General features: G+C 37.5%; 1 protein-coding gene across 1 annotated transcript in view; it reads left to right on the forward strand.

The window, feature by feature from the left end:
- Positions 1 to 10,413, forward strand: part of KIF11 (kinesin family member 11) — a 46,571-nt gene extending 36,158 nt beyond the window's left edge. Inside the window, exons 18-22 of the mRNA XM_055560079.1 lie at positions 1,602 to 1,881; positions 4,385 to 4,607; positions 5,933 to 6,081; positions 6,948 to 7,064; positions 8,962 to 10,413. Coding sequence (XP_055416054.1) covers positions 1,602 to 1,881; positions 4,385 to 4,607; positions 5,933 to 6,081; positions 6,948 to 7,064; positions 8,962 to 9,093 — 901 coding nt within the window. The 3' untranslated portion in view covers positions 9,094 to 10,413. The remainder of the gene's footprint in view (positions 1 to 1,601; positions 1,882 to 4,384; positions 4,608 to 5,932; positions 6,082 to 6,947; positions 7,065 to 8,961) is intronic.
- Positions 10,414 to 14,516: the final 4,103 nt, after the last annotated feature.

The raw sequence follows: 14,516 nt of genomic DNA on the forward strand, positions 1-14,516 counted from the left end.
TACTTATACATATGCTATATTTACCCAGTACATTGTTCTTCTGCTTTATCTGTTTTCTTTCTTAATATGGCTTCTAGAAATTTTTAAATTGTGTATATGACTCATATTTCTATTGAATGACGCAGCTCTAGAATTCTGGATGTCACCTCTCCTACTACTAACTCCTGTCATCAGTTTTTCAGTTCTGTTGTTGGTCCTGTTCATTATTACATGTTCCATTCTGAACTCTTCTTTCTGGATTCTGAATCTAGGAAGCATTTCCCCACTTTTTATTTCTAGTGGGTTGTGATTCCTTGAGGGGATGGATTTGTGTCAATAACCTGTAAGCTTACCACTTAATTCTCTTTTCCTTTTTCAATTATTTCCACTTTATCTGTAGCTGAACTTTGGTTTTGGGCACATTTGCTTCCCCACTTGATTTGCTCACATGGTGTACCATCTAGTGATGAAAGTGAAGTCACTCAGTCGTGTTCGACCCTTAGCGACCCCATGGACTGCAGCCTACCAGGCTCCCCTGTCCCTGGGATTCTCCAGGCAAGAACACTGGAGCAGGTTGCCATTTCCTTCTACAGTGCATGAAAGTGAAAAGTAAAAGGGAAGTCGCTCAGTCGTGTCCGACTCTTAGCGACCCCACGGACTGCAGCCTACCAGGCTCCTCCATCCATGGGATTTTCCAGGCAAGAGTACTGGAGTGGGTTGCCAAAGGGTAACCTTCATTCCCCAAAGTTTAACTCTGCTCCTATGAGATGACTTTGAATGCTTTTGATATTATAGGGAACTTTAAGGAGAGAAGGAAGCCATTGATGAATTTTAAATATATATTTTGATATTAGTTTCATATCAGCATTATGTTACATTGCACTATATGTTCTATATGTATAATTTGTCACACCTCAATATACTTGTCTTTTAATTATTAGAAAGTTTTATAATTGACTTTGTTCTATAGTATTTATTATTTTTTATTTATTTTGTGTCATAGACAAGGCAAAACTGCTTAAGAACAGAATGACTTAACTGATTGTGGACAGTTTAGGGACTGTAAACTAGAGACTACAGGCAATAGGAGATGTTCTTAAGTAACGTAATTCAGTGGTTGTTTAGTTGCTAAAGTTGTATCCAGCCTTTTTGCAACCCCTGGGACTATAGCCCGCCAGGCTTCTCTGTCTATGGGATTTTCCAGGTAAGAATACTGGAGTAGGTTGCCATTGCCTTCTCTAGGGGATCCTTCCAGCCCAGGGATTGAACCCTCATCTCCTGCATTGCAGGTAGATTCTTTACCACTGAGCAACCTGGAAGGAGTAAAATACTTAGGCAGAGTTCATTTTAATAACCATATAGTTAGTATTATAAGAGGTATGAAGTAAAGTGTCACATCTGGAAAAGGGCTGAAAAAGGTTTTATAAGAAAAGAGATATTTTCAAAAGTCATTTAGTCACAGATGTGATATCAATCTGCTGTGAAAAGACAAGAACTTGAACTCTAGAATAAGACTACTGAGGTTTGAATATTCCATTTTGGAGCTGTGTGATCTTGGGCAAGTTATGTATCCTTTGAGTCTTAGTTTTTCATTTTAACAGTGTTATTCTCTTTTCCTATAGGAAATCTAAAGATATAATTAGCAAAACAACTTCTCACAGTGAAAAATTTTGTGCTGATTTTGAAGATTTGTCAGAGGAACTCAGACATTTTAACCAAGAAGGTACAAAATTGGTTGAAGAGTCTAAGAAACACTGTGATAAACTCAGTAGCAACCTTGAAATAATTTCTAAAGAGACTGAACAGAGATGCGAGGCTCTGAACACAAGCACACTTTGTTTTTCTGAACAGTGGGCATCTTGGTTAAGTAAAAGGCAAGAGGAACTTCAGAATTTATTGAAGGTAATTACTTTGTAACTGGAACCTCCTTTGGGGATAACAGTGATAATCAGAAAATTTTATATTCTTGGCTAAGAGTTGGCTTCAAAACACATGCTAAAGTATACTGAATAACTTAAAATTGTAGGGATAACAGTTGGTATGCTTATACATGATCTTGTTTCACATATATACGTTTTCTAGATCTCCAGATGATTTAACATTTGTCTGATCTGTCCTATATCTATCTTTGGTTTTTGATTTGTTAGTTTGGTTTAGAGCATGCTGTCTTTTGGTATATAATACTTTTCACTTATAAATGATTTTTACTTTTGTCTGGGTACATTCAAACCTTCTATTGCTTTAAGTATTTAGGATATTGTTCTGGTTACTCAGAAGATATCTGATAGATTTGTGGGTTTGCTTGAACTTAACATTTGCATGAACCCTTTGTGCCTTGGTTTTCCTTCTGTGCAATGAAAGGATTTTACTACTATTCTTAGAAATTAGGTAAAAGAACTTACGTGTTTTAAGCTATATAACCTGTTTTCACAAAAAGGAACCATGACTAGTAGAAAAATAGATAATTTCAGGTTTGGAGCAGGAAATATACCAGATGAGCCTATAGATCTTGTCATACCAGAAAGTAAAGATGCTGTTAAAGATGAATGGAATTGTCTCAAAAAGACTTAGGAGCCAACCTGAGACACTCCCTTATTTGGAGGTGGTACAATTTGAGCATCATGAGCAACCATTGCTACAGTAAAGATATATCAAATATGTTAAAATTGATAAATTCATAGAAATTTCATTAGTCTCCTTTGGATCATGCTAGGGAAGCAGTAAATTATTCTCTAAGAAGTGGTAAATGAAGGGAAACAATTGAAAGGTCATCTGTCTTTCCTGAAAGAACTCTGTCTTGGTTTAGCAGGGTAGTAGATGACGAAAAGTGTTTCAAAGAAGAATTCCAGCTAGTAAAATGCAGAAGAAATGATAGAATTAGGATATCACCATCTTGCAAAACCCTAGTGAAATAATCCTTGCGGACATTAGTGACTGCGTACGCCATTTGAGCAAAAGCTGATGAGAGATCTTTATAACTAAGAAGGTGACCATACTCAAACACACTGGCTGATTTTTTTCCATGCAGCTTGTGGGATTTTAGTTTCCCAACCAGGGATTGAACCTCGGCCCTTGCCAGTGAAAGCACTGCATCCTAACCACTGGACGACCAGGGAATTCCCCACACCGATTAATCTTAACGTGAGAGACACAACCAGGCATTATGTACTTTCAGTACCACCTATGAAATATTCTTGCCAAAAAGTTAAAACCTGGTCTAGATCAAGCCTTTAGATCTAACTAATTTGTAGAAGATACAGAGGACAAATGAACATGTGAAAATGACAGAGGTGCAATTGAACATATCTAATAATTGAGATATTCAGTAGAGCACAAATACCTGGTTTCTTCAATGAAATTTTCTTTCAAAGAAGAAAGTATGGATAACCTATATCAAAAGAGAGTTCAGACCTAGAGGGCCTTAAGCCCTGGTTTGCCTAGGATGCTGCTGCTGCTGCTGCTAAGTCACTTCAGTCATATCTGACTCTGTGCGACCCCAGAGACGGCAGCCCACCAGGCTCCCCCGTCCCTGGGATTCTCCAGGCAAGAACACTGGAGTGGGTTGCCATTTCCTTCTCCAATGCATGAAAGTGAAAAGTGAAAGTGAAGTAGCTCAGTCGTGTCCGACTCTTTGAGACCTCATGGACTGCAGCCTACCAGACTCCTCCTCCATCCATGAGATTTTCCAGGCAAGAGTACTGGAGTGGGTTGCCATTGCCTTCTCCATAGTCCTTGTTTATATTTATTGCACTGGGGTAATTATTATTAATGGCCCTTTTTACTCTTAGAATATCTCAGTTTTGATGAGAAATTATATAGTCACTTACTTAAGACATATCAACCAAATCTAATGATGAATTCTGATTCAAACAAGTCTGAAAAACATGAGAGAACTTGTGAAATTTAAACAGACTAGACATTTGATATAAAAAAAGGAACGCTAAATTTTTTAGATGTGAGTTCAGTTCAGTTCAGTTGCTCAGTCGTGTCAGACTCTTTGCAACCCCATAGACTGCAGCACACCAGGCCTCCCTGTCCATTACCAACTCCTGTACCGAAACTCATGTCCCTTGAGTTGGTGATGCCATTTAGATGTGAGAGTGGTCTTAAAAAGTTCTTAACTCTTGGAGAAGTACCCGATGTAAAAGGATAAAATGATACAGAAATTGCTTCAGAACTGTCTTGGCTTCAGAACTGGCCAGTCTTAATTGATCTATATCCATGTAGTAATAAACGGTGAGGCTGGGTAGTGAATATAAAGGGATTATTAGTATTACTATTTATATTTTTATGTGTGTTTCTAAAACCTTTGTTATGGAAAATTTCAAGGTAAGAAGTTAAAATGTTGCATAAAGCACTGGCAACTTTGATCTTAGTAATGAAATCTCATTTGCATCATTTACAGGTTGTAAACCAAGGCTGTGAGACTTCAAGTTTAGAGATTACTGAACAATTAAGTAGGCATAAAGCAGCTAATGAGAACCAGCAAAACTTTTTTCTCAGTCAGATAACTGTTGATGAAGAAGAATTAATGACACGAAGTCAAGAACTTAATAAAACAGTAAAAATAGGTTTGAATAAGCTTAACTGCTTTCTACAACAGGATCTGAAACTGGATATCTCAACAGGTACTTTTAAAGGGAAATTGAATTAAATTTTTGAAGTTGAATTCAACTGTATACAGTGCTAGTTGTTCCTAGAAACTAGGTCCTGCCATTCCCTGACACTGATTTACCATCTCACTCTGATTAATTCAAATATGGAAAAACTGGAATCCTAAAGTAGATTTAATCAAGCATTAGATGATATACATGGCATATACTCCCAGAAACTTGGGCAATCATAATTCAGTAAAAGTTTACAAACATTCAGGCAACTGGCTTTATTAAGAGAACACAAAAAGAAAGCCTACCATCTATCTAGCACTGTCTATAAAAGGACATTTTCATACCAAAAGTGGAGGAATGTAATTAAATAAATCTAGTTCAATGCAAGGTTCACCACACTGTACATTTTTTATGTGCACCTCTCCTTTTGTCGTGGACCATTTAGATTGGCAATCAGGAATTACCATTTGGGGAGGTCAGGGCAGTGTAAGCTATAATGTATTCAGGGAGGCCTTCATGAAAGAAGGTTTAACACAGGATGTTGAAAACTGTTTAACACAGGATGAGTAATTGAGTTATTCATTAGGTTGCGGTAGTGGTGACACTGTAAATTTACTAAAAGTCATTGAGTGTATTTTGTGGTATGTAAATTATACTTTAAAGTCTTTTTTTTTTTTTAGCAGTTATAAAAGGAGATGGCACTAAAGGATGCTAGTTAATTTTTCCCCCCAAGACTCTTGATATTTATTATCCATTTTCCAATGAAATTAGAAATATAGATGTTAAGTGAAAAGGCCAGTGCCCATGTAAATTATTAGAACATGAATTATTATAAAGAAATGTAACTGGGTTAATATTTACTTTCCACCAAATTTACAGTAAAATGATTATTCCTGTCTAACTGATCATGCTGAGAAAATTGTATCTTATTCCAATAATGTTGCCATCTTTTTCAGAACACTCTGAATCCTTTTAGAGCCTATAATACATCTTCTGTAGGGGGAAAATTTCATGTTTTGGCATAGGTTGGATCTTGCAATTGGTTGAGTTGTCAATTTAGGAAATATTTTAAGCAACATATGCCTGACAGATAACAAAATTGATTCTTATATATGGCAGTGCTTATATTTTTGGAAGACAAAGACTTACTGGGAAGTATAAGTTTTAGCATTAAAAAAATGCTGGGAGAGAAGTTCAAGAGGGAGGGGACATATGTATACCTATGACTGATTGATGTTGATGTATGGCAGAAACCAACACAATATTATAAAACAATTATTTTTCAGTTAAAAAAAAACCTTACTCATAAGCCACATTTCAATTTTTACCACTTATATCCACTAAAGGTACAACCCCACAGAGGAAAAATTATGTATACCCATCAACACTGGTGAGAACCCAGCCACGTGAACAGCTCCTTGATCAGTTGAAAATGAAACAGCCTGAACTGTTAACAACGCTAAACTGTTCAGAAAACAACAAAGAGACCAGTCAGGTAAAATTTATTTTAGGCATCATAATTTTAGAACTCTCCCATAAGCTTTGTTTTTAATCTACCTTTATCTATTATTGTATCTCTGATTTTGGCTGTGCTAGGTCTTCGCTGCCGCATGAGGGCTCTCTCTAGCTGTGACAGTCAGAGGCTGTCTAGTGGTGGTGGCTTCCCTGGTCGCAGAGCCGGGCTCTAGGTGTGTGGTCCCAGAGTTGGGGCACGTGGGCTTAGTTGCTCCTTGGCATGTAGGAGCTTCCTGAGCCAGGGATCCACCCATGTCCCTGCATTGCAAGACGGACTCCTAGCCACTGGACCACCAGGGAAGCCCTAGACGATGTTTATGTTGTGTTTATTATGTGCTCGACATTGTTCTGAGCATTTTACATATGTATTTACTTAGTCAATTCTTTCAGTAACTCCATAAGGTGAATGCTAGTACTATCCCCAGTTTAACAGGTGAGGAAACTAAGAATTACCTTGTCCCAAATCACAAGGATGGAGCTGGAAGTAGAACGTAGAGAATCTCTACAATCTGTGTGTTTACCTATAGTAATTATAGAAAAGTTGGGAAATTGGAAAGTAACAAAGAAGAAAGTAAAAAGTAAACTATAATCTCTTTATTCTGAGATTATCACATTTAACACTTTATTATAGGTACTTCTCTATGTGAAAACATAACAGGAATTATTTTTATTATTTTGTAGATGTTCCGCTAATTTTGTTGAGGTTTAACTTTTAAGTAATGGACATTGTGTTATTTTTCAAAGAAGAAAACTGCCTTGTGTGAAGATTTTTTGTAACCTCACCCCCACCATGTGAAGATTTTTGAGCCCTGGGAATTTATCAATTCATCTAGCTTCTTCTTTTAGGACTTGGATGAAGAGAATGCGGTTCTGGTGCTCACTGTTGAAGAACCTCTAACTCAGGAGCCATCTGTAGATACTAGTTTGGATTGTTCATCAAGTGGTGGGGTTCCATTTTTCCAGGTACCTGATTGTATCTTGTTAGATAACCCTTCCACATGTAACGTAAATCTGTTATTTGCTATTCAGTATAAAGGCATTGCTCTTGATGGATGGAACAGGAAAAGTATTTTAGTCATTCCTTTGGGATGGCTTGTTAACTTTTCTGGTTTAAAGAATTTATACAAGTATGATAATTGGTTAGGGTTTTTTTGGTAGGATAAATAAATGCAAAATTTGACTTATTCCCATCCTTGGCTGGTAATCTTCTGTTGTTATCCTTACCCCTTTTCTATTTCCTCCATACTCAGAATGATACTAAAAGCAGTCATTTCTCTCTTCCCTCCACCTTCGAAGTGGATGTCCTGGAGCCTATCTCTGCCCACAATAAGACTTTGAAGGCTAAGATGTTTAAATTGAGACTGAATGCCTTTCCGGTTTAATGACTGAGTCTCCTGCCTTAGGCTTTTCTCCTATTAACTATTCCCCCAGGTAGCCTGCACTTCTCACCTGCCTTGATCTTGAGCATTTATTTACATCCTGTGCCCTCTCCTTCCCGCTTTTCACCCCTTTTGGGAGTATGACACTCCCAACTGTCTAATCTTTCCCTCTCATTTAAAGGCATAAGCCTAGACAGAGTCTGTGAAGTAAGAATTTCCTATTCTAGCTCAGATTCCATTAAATTCCTCTCTCTCTGCATCAAGGCAATTTTATCCTCCAAATCTTCCTACCTTTTGCTTTATTCTTTACTATTAGAAAATGCTAGATATATTTCTATTTTTCAACCCTCTCTTCTATCTTATAAAATTAAGAAAAGAGGGAAAGTTAAGAGGACTTAAGTGACTGCTTAATCCCTATTTGAAAATTCTTTCATTATTACAGCATATGATGTTCTGAAGGCCAGGCTTAGTGCTTCAGTTACGGCAAGGAAGTTCCTACAGTACCAGAAAAGACTTGGGACTGGATTTTAGACCTTTAGCTAAAGTCCAGAAATTACTTTTTTCTCTGATATCTATCTGATTTGGGGAAGTTTTCTAGGTTAGAAACTCTAAAGCTGCTTTACAATTTGTCTAAGAATTGATGAGTGGGTCTATAAGAAAAGTCATCAGTTACCTAAAGCTCTCTAAGGGCAAGTACAAGGATTCCAGTGAAGTATTCCCAAATGAGAAACATGAAATAAGTTTTTTAAAAGATAAAATATAGGTTAAATAAAAAGTATCTTGCGATCGCCTATAGATCTATGCTTAAAATAGAATTACCTCTTTTTTTGGAGTGGGGGGCGCTGCATCTTGCAGCCCGTGGGATCTTAGCTCCCTGACCAGGGATTGAACCCTGGCCCTGGCAGTGAAAGCACAGAGTCCGAACCCCTGGACTGCCAGGGAAGTCCCAGAATTGCCATTTTTGTACAATAGCCCATCTTTGTTTCCCTAGAGCAAGATTGCTAGCAGCAGCACTATTGACATTTTGAGCTGGCTGGCTAATTCTTTGTTGTGGTGACCTGCCCTGTGTATTATGTGGTATTCATTAGCAGCTTCCCTGGCTTCTATCCACCGAAAGCCAGTAGTACCCCTCTAGCTTTAACAACCAAAAATGTCTTCAGACATAAGCAAATGTCCCGAGAGGCAAAAGTCTCCGTGTTGATCACCATGGCCCTACAGTAAAATCTGTAATTATTTTTTTGGAAAACCATACATAAAGTTAAATTTCTTTCTCAAACACACCCCCCACTTGGTGATAAAATAAGAAGGCATTCATTTCTACTTTCTAGGCAAAGTGTTGGCTCAAATTTGTGCTGAGTATTTCTAAAGTTTTCCACACCTAATTTCTTCCCTATAACCCAGAGAATTTTGAAAATAGAATATGATTAATATGTGTCACATGTTACTTTATATTGACTTAATTTTCTCCCTTAAATCCACAGCATAAAAAATCACATGGAAAAGACAAAGAAAACAGAGGCACTAATCCATTGGAGAAGTCTAAAGTAGAAGAAATCATAGAGCAATCTGTTACGAAGAGCAGGTTACCTCTACGAGCCCAGAACAATTTTTAGTTAACTTGAGGATTGGTAATTTTACTTTTTAAGGAAAATGAAAAATAAAACCTGTAACCCCAGAACTTGAGCCTTGTGTGTAGATTAAAAATGAGTAGAAAATATCAAGGCAATACTGTAAATGTAGTTGAATTTACTACCTATTTTTCTGTCATTGCTGTAGTTCCCTCTGTGTTAAGTTAGATTTCATTTGGGATTTGCATGGAGTAAATATGTATTTCTAGCTTTTGATATAAAATAGCTCTTTCAGAACAAATGAAAAGTGTTTTCTTGTATATTACTAAATAGCAGATAGATAGATGTTGCAGTGTTCTTTTAGGCTTGAACTTATATAGGTAAATATCACCAGCACTTGGTCTTAGAAGGCCATATCCTTTCTTTTCTTACTATGATTGAATTATGTTTATTTTTCCTTGCCTCCTTCCCTAGACTTTTTTATTCTGCTTTCTCAGCTCACTTTCTCCCTTTTTATTTGTCACCAAACCATTTGTAGAGCTAGAAAATGGTATCTGTCCATTATTATTATGAGATAGCCAGAGTTTTATCTAGACATCTTTGACACTTTTCTGTGGTTATCTCTAAAATCACTGTCAACAGTAAACATAACCCTGGAAATATCCCATCAATATTTTTGTTTACCCCTACATGTGAAAAAGCATTTCATTCCTTTTTGAGGCCTAACATATCAGCCCCTACAGAGTTCACAAAAAGCCATTCTCTCCAGAATATAGATTGCTATTATGGGAGAAAAACCCTGAGTTCTGATTAATGGCTGTGTGACCCCATTTTGAGGCCTATGTCTTGTGCAAAAGGTCACACTGATTTAAGGGCTTTTTGAAGCTATTGATTATGAGTGTAATTTATATTCTTTTGTTTACTTGATGAAACTTTTTGTTGTTCTTTGTATATAATAAAATATGTGTGTATATATTTTTCTCTGCTGAAATCTTAACCCTTAATTGAAGGTCCCTGATATTTTTTTGATCTAGCAGCCAAATTTCTGGAAGTTGGGATGTTTCAGCATGAAGAACCAGAGCACTTAGAATATATGCAAAGAATAAATTTGTGCCCACGTCAAGTTAAGTGTAGAAATTCAGGGTTTGATTTTGATAACTAAGTAAAACCAAGCCCTGTTGGAGAATTAGAAAACGTGCTACTTCAAGGAACTCAATTTGCCTTGCAGAGTATTAATTATCTTAATAAAAATGATCATATAATTTCTCTGCAAAATCAGATGTCAATACAAGCTATGAATAATATCTAATAAAAATAAGCTACCCTTGGTAAATCCATGATTAATAAATTTGATTTCTACATTAAGTTCCTTGTCTCATTATTTCTTATTTTGCAGTGGGTTTACAGAGTTAAGCAAGTTGTATTAGAATTCCTAAAATAGACTTCTGCACAGGTACCAGCAAGGAAGAAAGGCCTTGGTAAACGTCCCAGCTTTCTGTTGCACCCCACGGGGCTACACCTTAGTGTGAGATGAATGAGAAACAGATTAGCCCTCACAGGGCCTGATGTCCAGCTTTAAGCCATCTCATTCCCAAACTGTTTTAAGCTTATCTAGGAATGCTAATGCAGCTGGCTGAACAGCCTACAGAAGCCAAAATAAATCAGGAGAATTTTAACATCTAGAGCCTTAAATTAACTTGGTACATTTTAATATACATTGTGAAGCACTCAAAAGGTAACCCTCAGCAAAAATAGAGTAGGTAGCTTCAAGGGCCCATCATTCCTCCTCAGAGATGAAAACATTCAGAAATAATTTTGTCATAACTTGGAAAAACAGAAGTTTATAGAACCAAGCAAATGTCGCATCAGGAGCAAAGTAACCTAAGAATTAGGAAAGCCTTTTGGTGTTCTACTTGCCCTTGCTCCATCCCCGTTCCCAGCACTGTGGTAGTCTTGAAGGCAGGCAGCAGCCCAGGGTTCTCAGAGAGGGACCTTGTTCCCTGGTCCCGAAGAAGCTGAAGCAGTTTTAATCTCAAAAAGTTGTTGAAACCTGTTTAGGCCAACGTGAAGGAGTGAAGCAAGGGACTTTCCTTTGTTTCAGCTAACACTGAACTCAGGTTGAAAAATGGAAGGCATTTCTCGAAAATATTGTAAGCAAATAACCTGCTGCCACGTTTGGCAAAAGATTACAGTTGAGGTAAATAAAGGTGTGCCCAAAGCCTGAGAGGAAATAATGGGAGAGGATTTCCTAGGGAAATCAGGCTATTCAAAAACAACAGTGTATACTAGGGAACTGAGAAAGCCATCTATGTTTAGGGCAAGTTGCATCCTTAGGGAAGACCAGAGAAGACTTAAGTGTTCACTGCTGGCTGAACTGAGCTCAGCACAAGTAGGAAGTGAAGGCTAAGCAGATTTAAAAATGATCTAGCTAAGCACTAAAGGAGTGCTCCAATATAGCCACTCTACAAAGACTAGGGGGAGGTTTTTTCCCCTTTTGTTTTCTTTTAATTCTTGTCTTATATATATTTTTGCCACCGGCATTCAAGGAAATCTGTCAATACTAGCTGAATACAAGCAAAAAAGTCTTCAAAGAAAAGTCAAGTGAGACTTTACAAAAAAAGTTGAGAAAAGTCACTAAACTGCTACAGCCCACAGCAAGGAACAAAAACAAACCATGAGGCATGAAGAATCTGATTGCCAAACTTACCATGATATTCAAATGTTCAGTTTTCAACAACAAACTGGGAATTTTGCAAAGTATGGCTCATTCGCAGAAGAAAATAACAAACTTGCTGAGGGAGCATAAACTTTGGACTTTCAATCAACTGTCTCAAATATGCTCACAGAGCTAAAGGAATCCAGTTAAGTTGTCTCCACAAATAGAAAATATCAGTGAAGAAACTGTAAAAAGGAACCATACAAATCTGGAGCTGAAAAATAACTGAAGTGAAAAAAAACCACTAGAGGCTTCCAATAGTATATATGAACAGGCAATTGAAAGCCAGTGAACTTGAAGCTAAGTCAATTGAAATTGTCCAGTTGGAGAATCAGGAGGGAAAAAGAATGAAGGACAAATAGAATTTAAGAGACCTGTAGAGCATAACAAGACAACATTTGCAAAAAGGAAGTACCAGAAGGATAGAGAAAGGAGCAGAAAGAATACTTGAAGAAATAATGGCTGAAAACTTAGATTTGCTAAAACACTCAAAGCTGCATATCCAAGATGCTCAACAAGTCCAAACAGTATAAACTCAGATCCACAAGACACATTATAACTGAACTGTTAAAACTGCAAACAGAATCTTGAAAGCAGCAAGAGTAGTCTTCAGGAAAATGCAAATTAAAACCACAGTTAGATATCACTTCACATCCACAAGAATAGCTGTAGTAAAAACAAAAAAACAAAAACAAAAACAACAAAAATAACTTCCCTGTTGGTCCAGTGGCTAAGACTCTGCACTTTCACTGCAGGGGGCCCCAGGTTTGATCCCTGGTTGGGGAACCCAAGATCCTGCCTGATGCACAGTGCGACCCAAAACAAAATAAGTGCTGGTGAAGATGGTGAGTGGAAACCCTCATATACTGCTTGTGAGAATGAAAAATGTCAAGCACTGTTTAAAAAGAGCTTGGTGGTTCCTAAACAAGATAAACGTAGAATTACCATTTCACCCAGCAAATCTACTCCTAGATAGCTCTCCAAGAGAAAAGAAAAAATTTATCCACACACATCTGTACACAGATGTTCATGTTAGCACTATAAATGCTATAAACAATATAACAAAATGGATAAAATAACATAATGGATTATTAGCCATAAAAATAATGAAGTGCTGATACCTGCTACTGTGTGGATAAACCTTGAAAAAAAACTGCTAAGTGAAAGAAGTCAGATGCAAAAATTCATATGTTGTATGTTTACATTTGTATGAAATATCCAGGATAGGTAAATTCGTAGAAGCAGATTGGTAGATGCCAAGGTTGTTTTGACTTGGGAGAAAGGGAGTGATTGCTTAACAAATGTGGACTTTTATGATGTTGGAAATGTGTTGGAACCAGGCAGATGTGGTGGTCGTACAACACTGAATATACTAAATGCCATGGAATTATTTTTTTTAACTAAAAATTTTGAGGTATAATTGGCACATATTAGTTTAATTGTACAACAATTTGATATTTGTATACATTGTAAAATCACCACAATAATTCTCACAATTATTCATTTTATGTGATTTTGACCTGAGAATAAAAGCCATTCAAAATATAAAGCGAGTCCTATCATCTATTAAAGAAGAAGAACTTGAATCATAAAGGCATTAATATTGTAGGTAGAACTGATTAGCAGATAGTAAAATGTTCTTAAAGAAACATGACAATTTAAACATATGTTGTATATATTGTGTGCCCATAAAACACAGCTGTTTACCCTCCTTTAAAAGTAACTGGGCTTCCCTGGTGGCTCAAACCGTAAAGAATCTGCCTGCAATGCAGGAGACCCAGGTTTGATCCCTGAGTTGGGAAGATCCCCTGGAAAAGGGAATGGCAACCCACTCCAGTGTTCTTACTTGGAGAATTCCATGGACAGAGGAGCCTAGTGGGATACAGTCCATGGGGTTACAAAGAGTTGGACACGACTGAAAGAGTTGGCCGTGACTGAGCGACTAACACTTTCACTTTCAAAAAATAATCCAGTATACAAAGAGTAAAAGTGAAAGTCATTCAGTCGTGTCCAACTCTGCGGATCTATACAGCCCATGGAATTCTCCAGGCCAGAATACCCAGGTATCGAACCCGGGTCTCCTGCATTGCAGGTGGATTCTTTACCAGCTGAGCCATAAGAAAGCCCAAGAATACTGGAGTGGGTAGCACAGCCCTTCTCCAGGGGATCCTCATGACCCAGGAATCGAACCGGGGTCTCTTGCATTGCAGGCAGATTCTTTATCAACCGAGCTATCAGGGAAGCCCAATATACAAAGAGACCGGACATCAACAGGAAAGAGAACAGAAACAAATTACAGAAATTAAAGCTAATGGAGTTGCCAAACAAGATAATTTTAAGATTAACATTTAAAGAATCTATAGACAGTGAAATATTTTGAATGAAAATTATTTTACAAAGAATCGATAGAAATTCTAGAACTGAAAAAATATAATAAATTATGAACACAGGGAATGGGTTTAGTTGCTGAACAGACCTCGTTAAGAGAGTTTTTAAAAGTAGATGATAGGGACTTCCCTGATGGTCCAATGGCTGGGACTTAGTGCTCCCCGTGCAGGTGGTCTGGGATTGATCCCCGGTCAGGGAATCAGATCCAGTATGTTGGAGAAGGCAATGGCAACCCACTCTAGTACTCTTGCCTGGAAAATCCCATGGATGGAGGAGCCTGGTGGGCTGCAGTCCATGGGGTCGCTAAGAGTCGGACACGACTGAGCGACTTCACTTTCACTTTTCACTTTCATGCATTGGAGAA

Source organism: Bubalus kerabau, chromosome 22 (genome assembly GCF_029407905.1).
Source record: "Bubalus kerabau isolate K-KA32 ecotype Philippines breed swamp buffalo chromosome 22, PCC_UOA_SB_1v2, whole genome shotgun sequence".
Taxonomy (NCBI): Eukaryota; Metazoa; Chordata; class Mammalia; order Artiodactyla; family Bovidae; genus Bubalus; species Bubalus kerabau.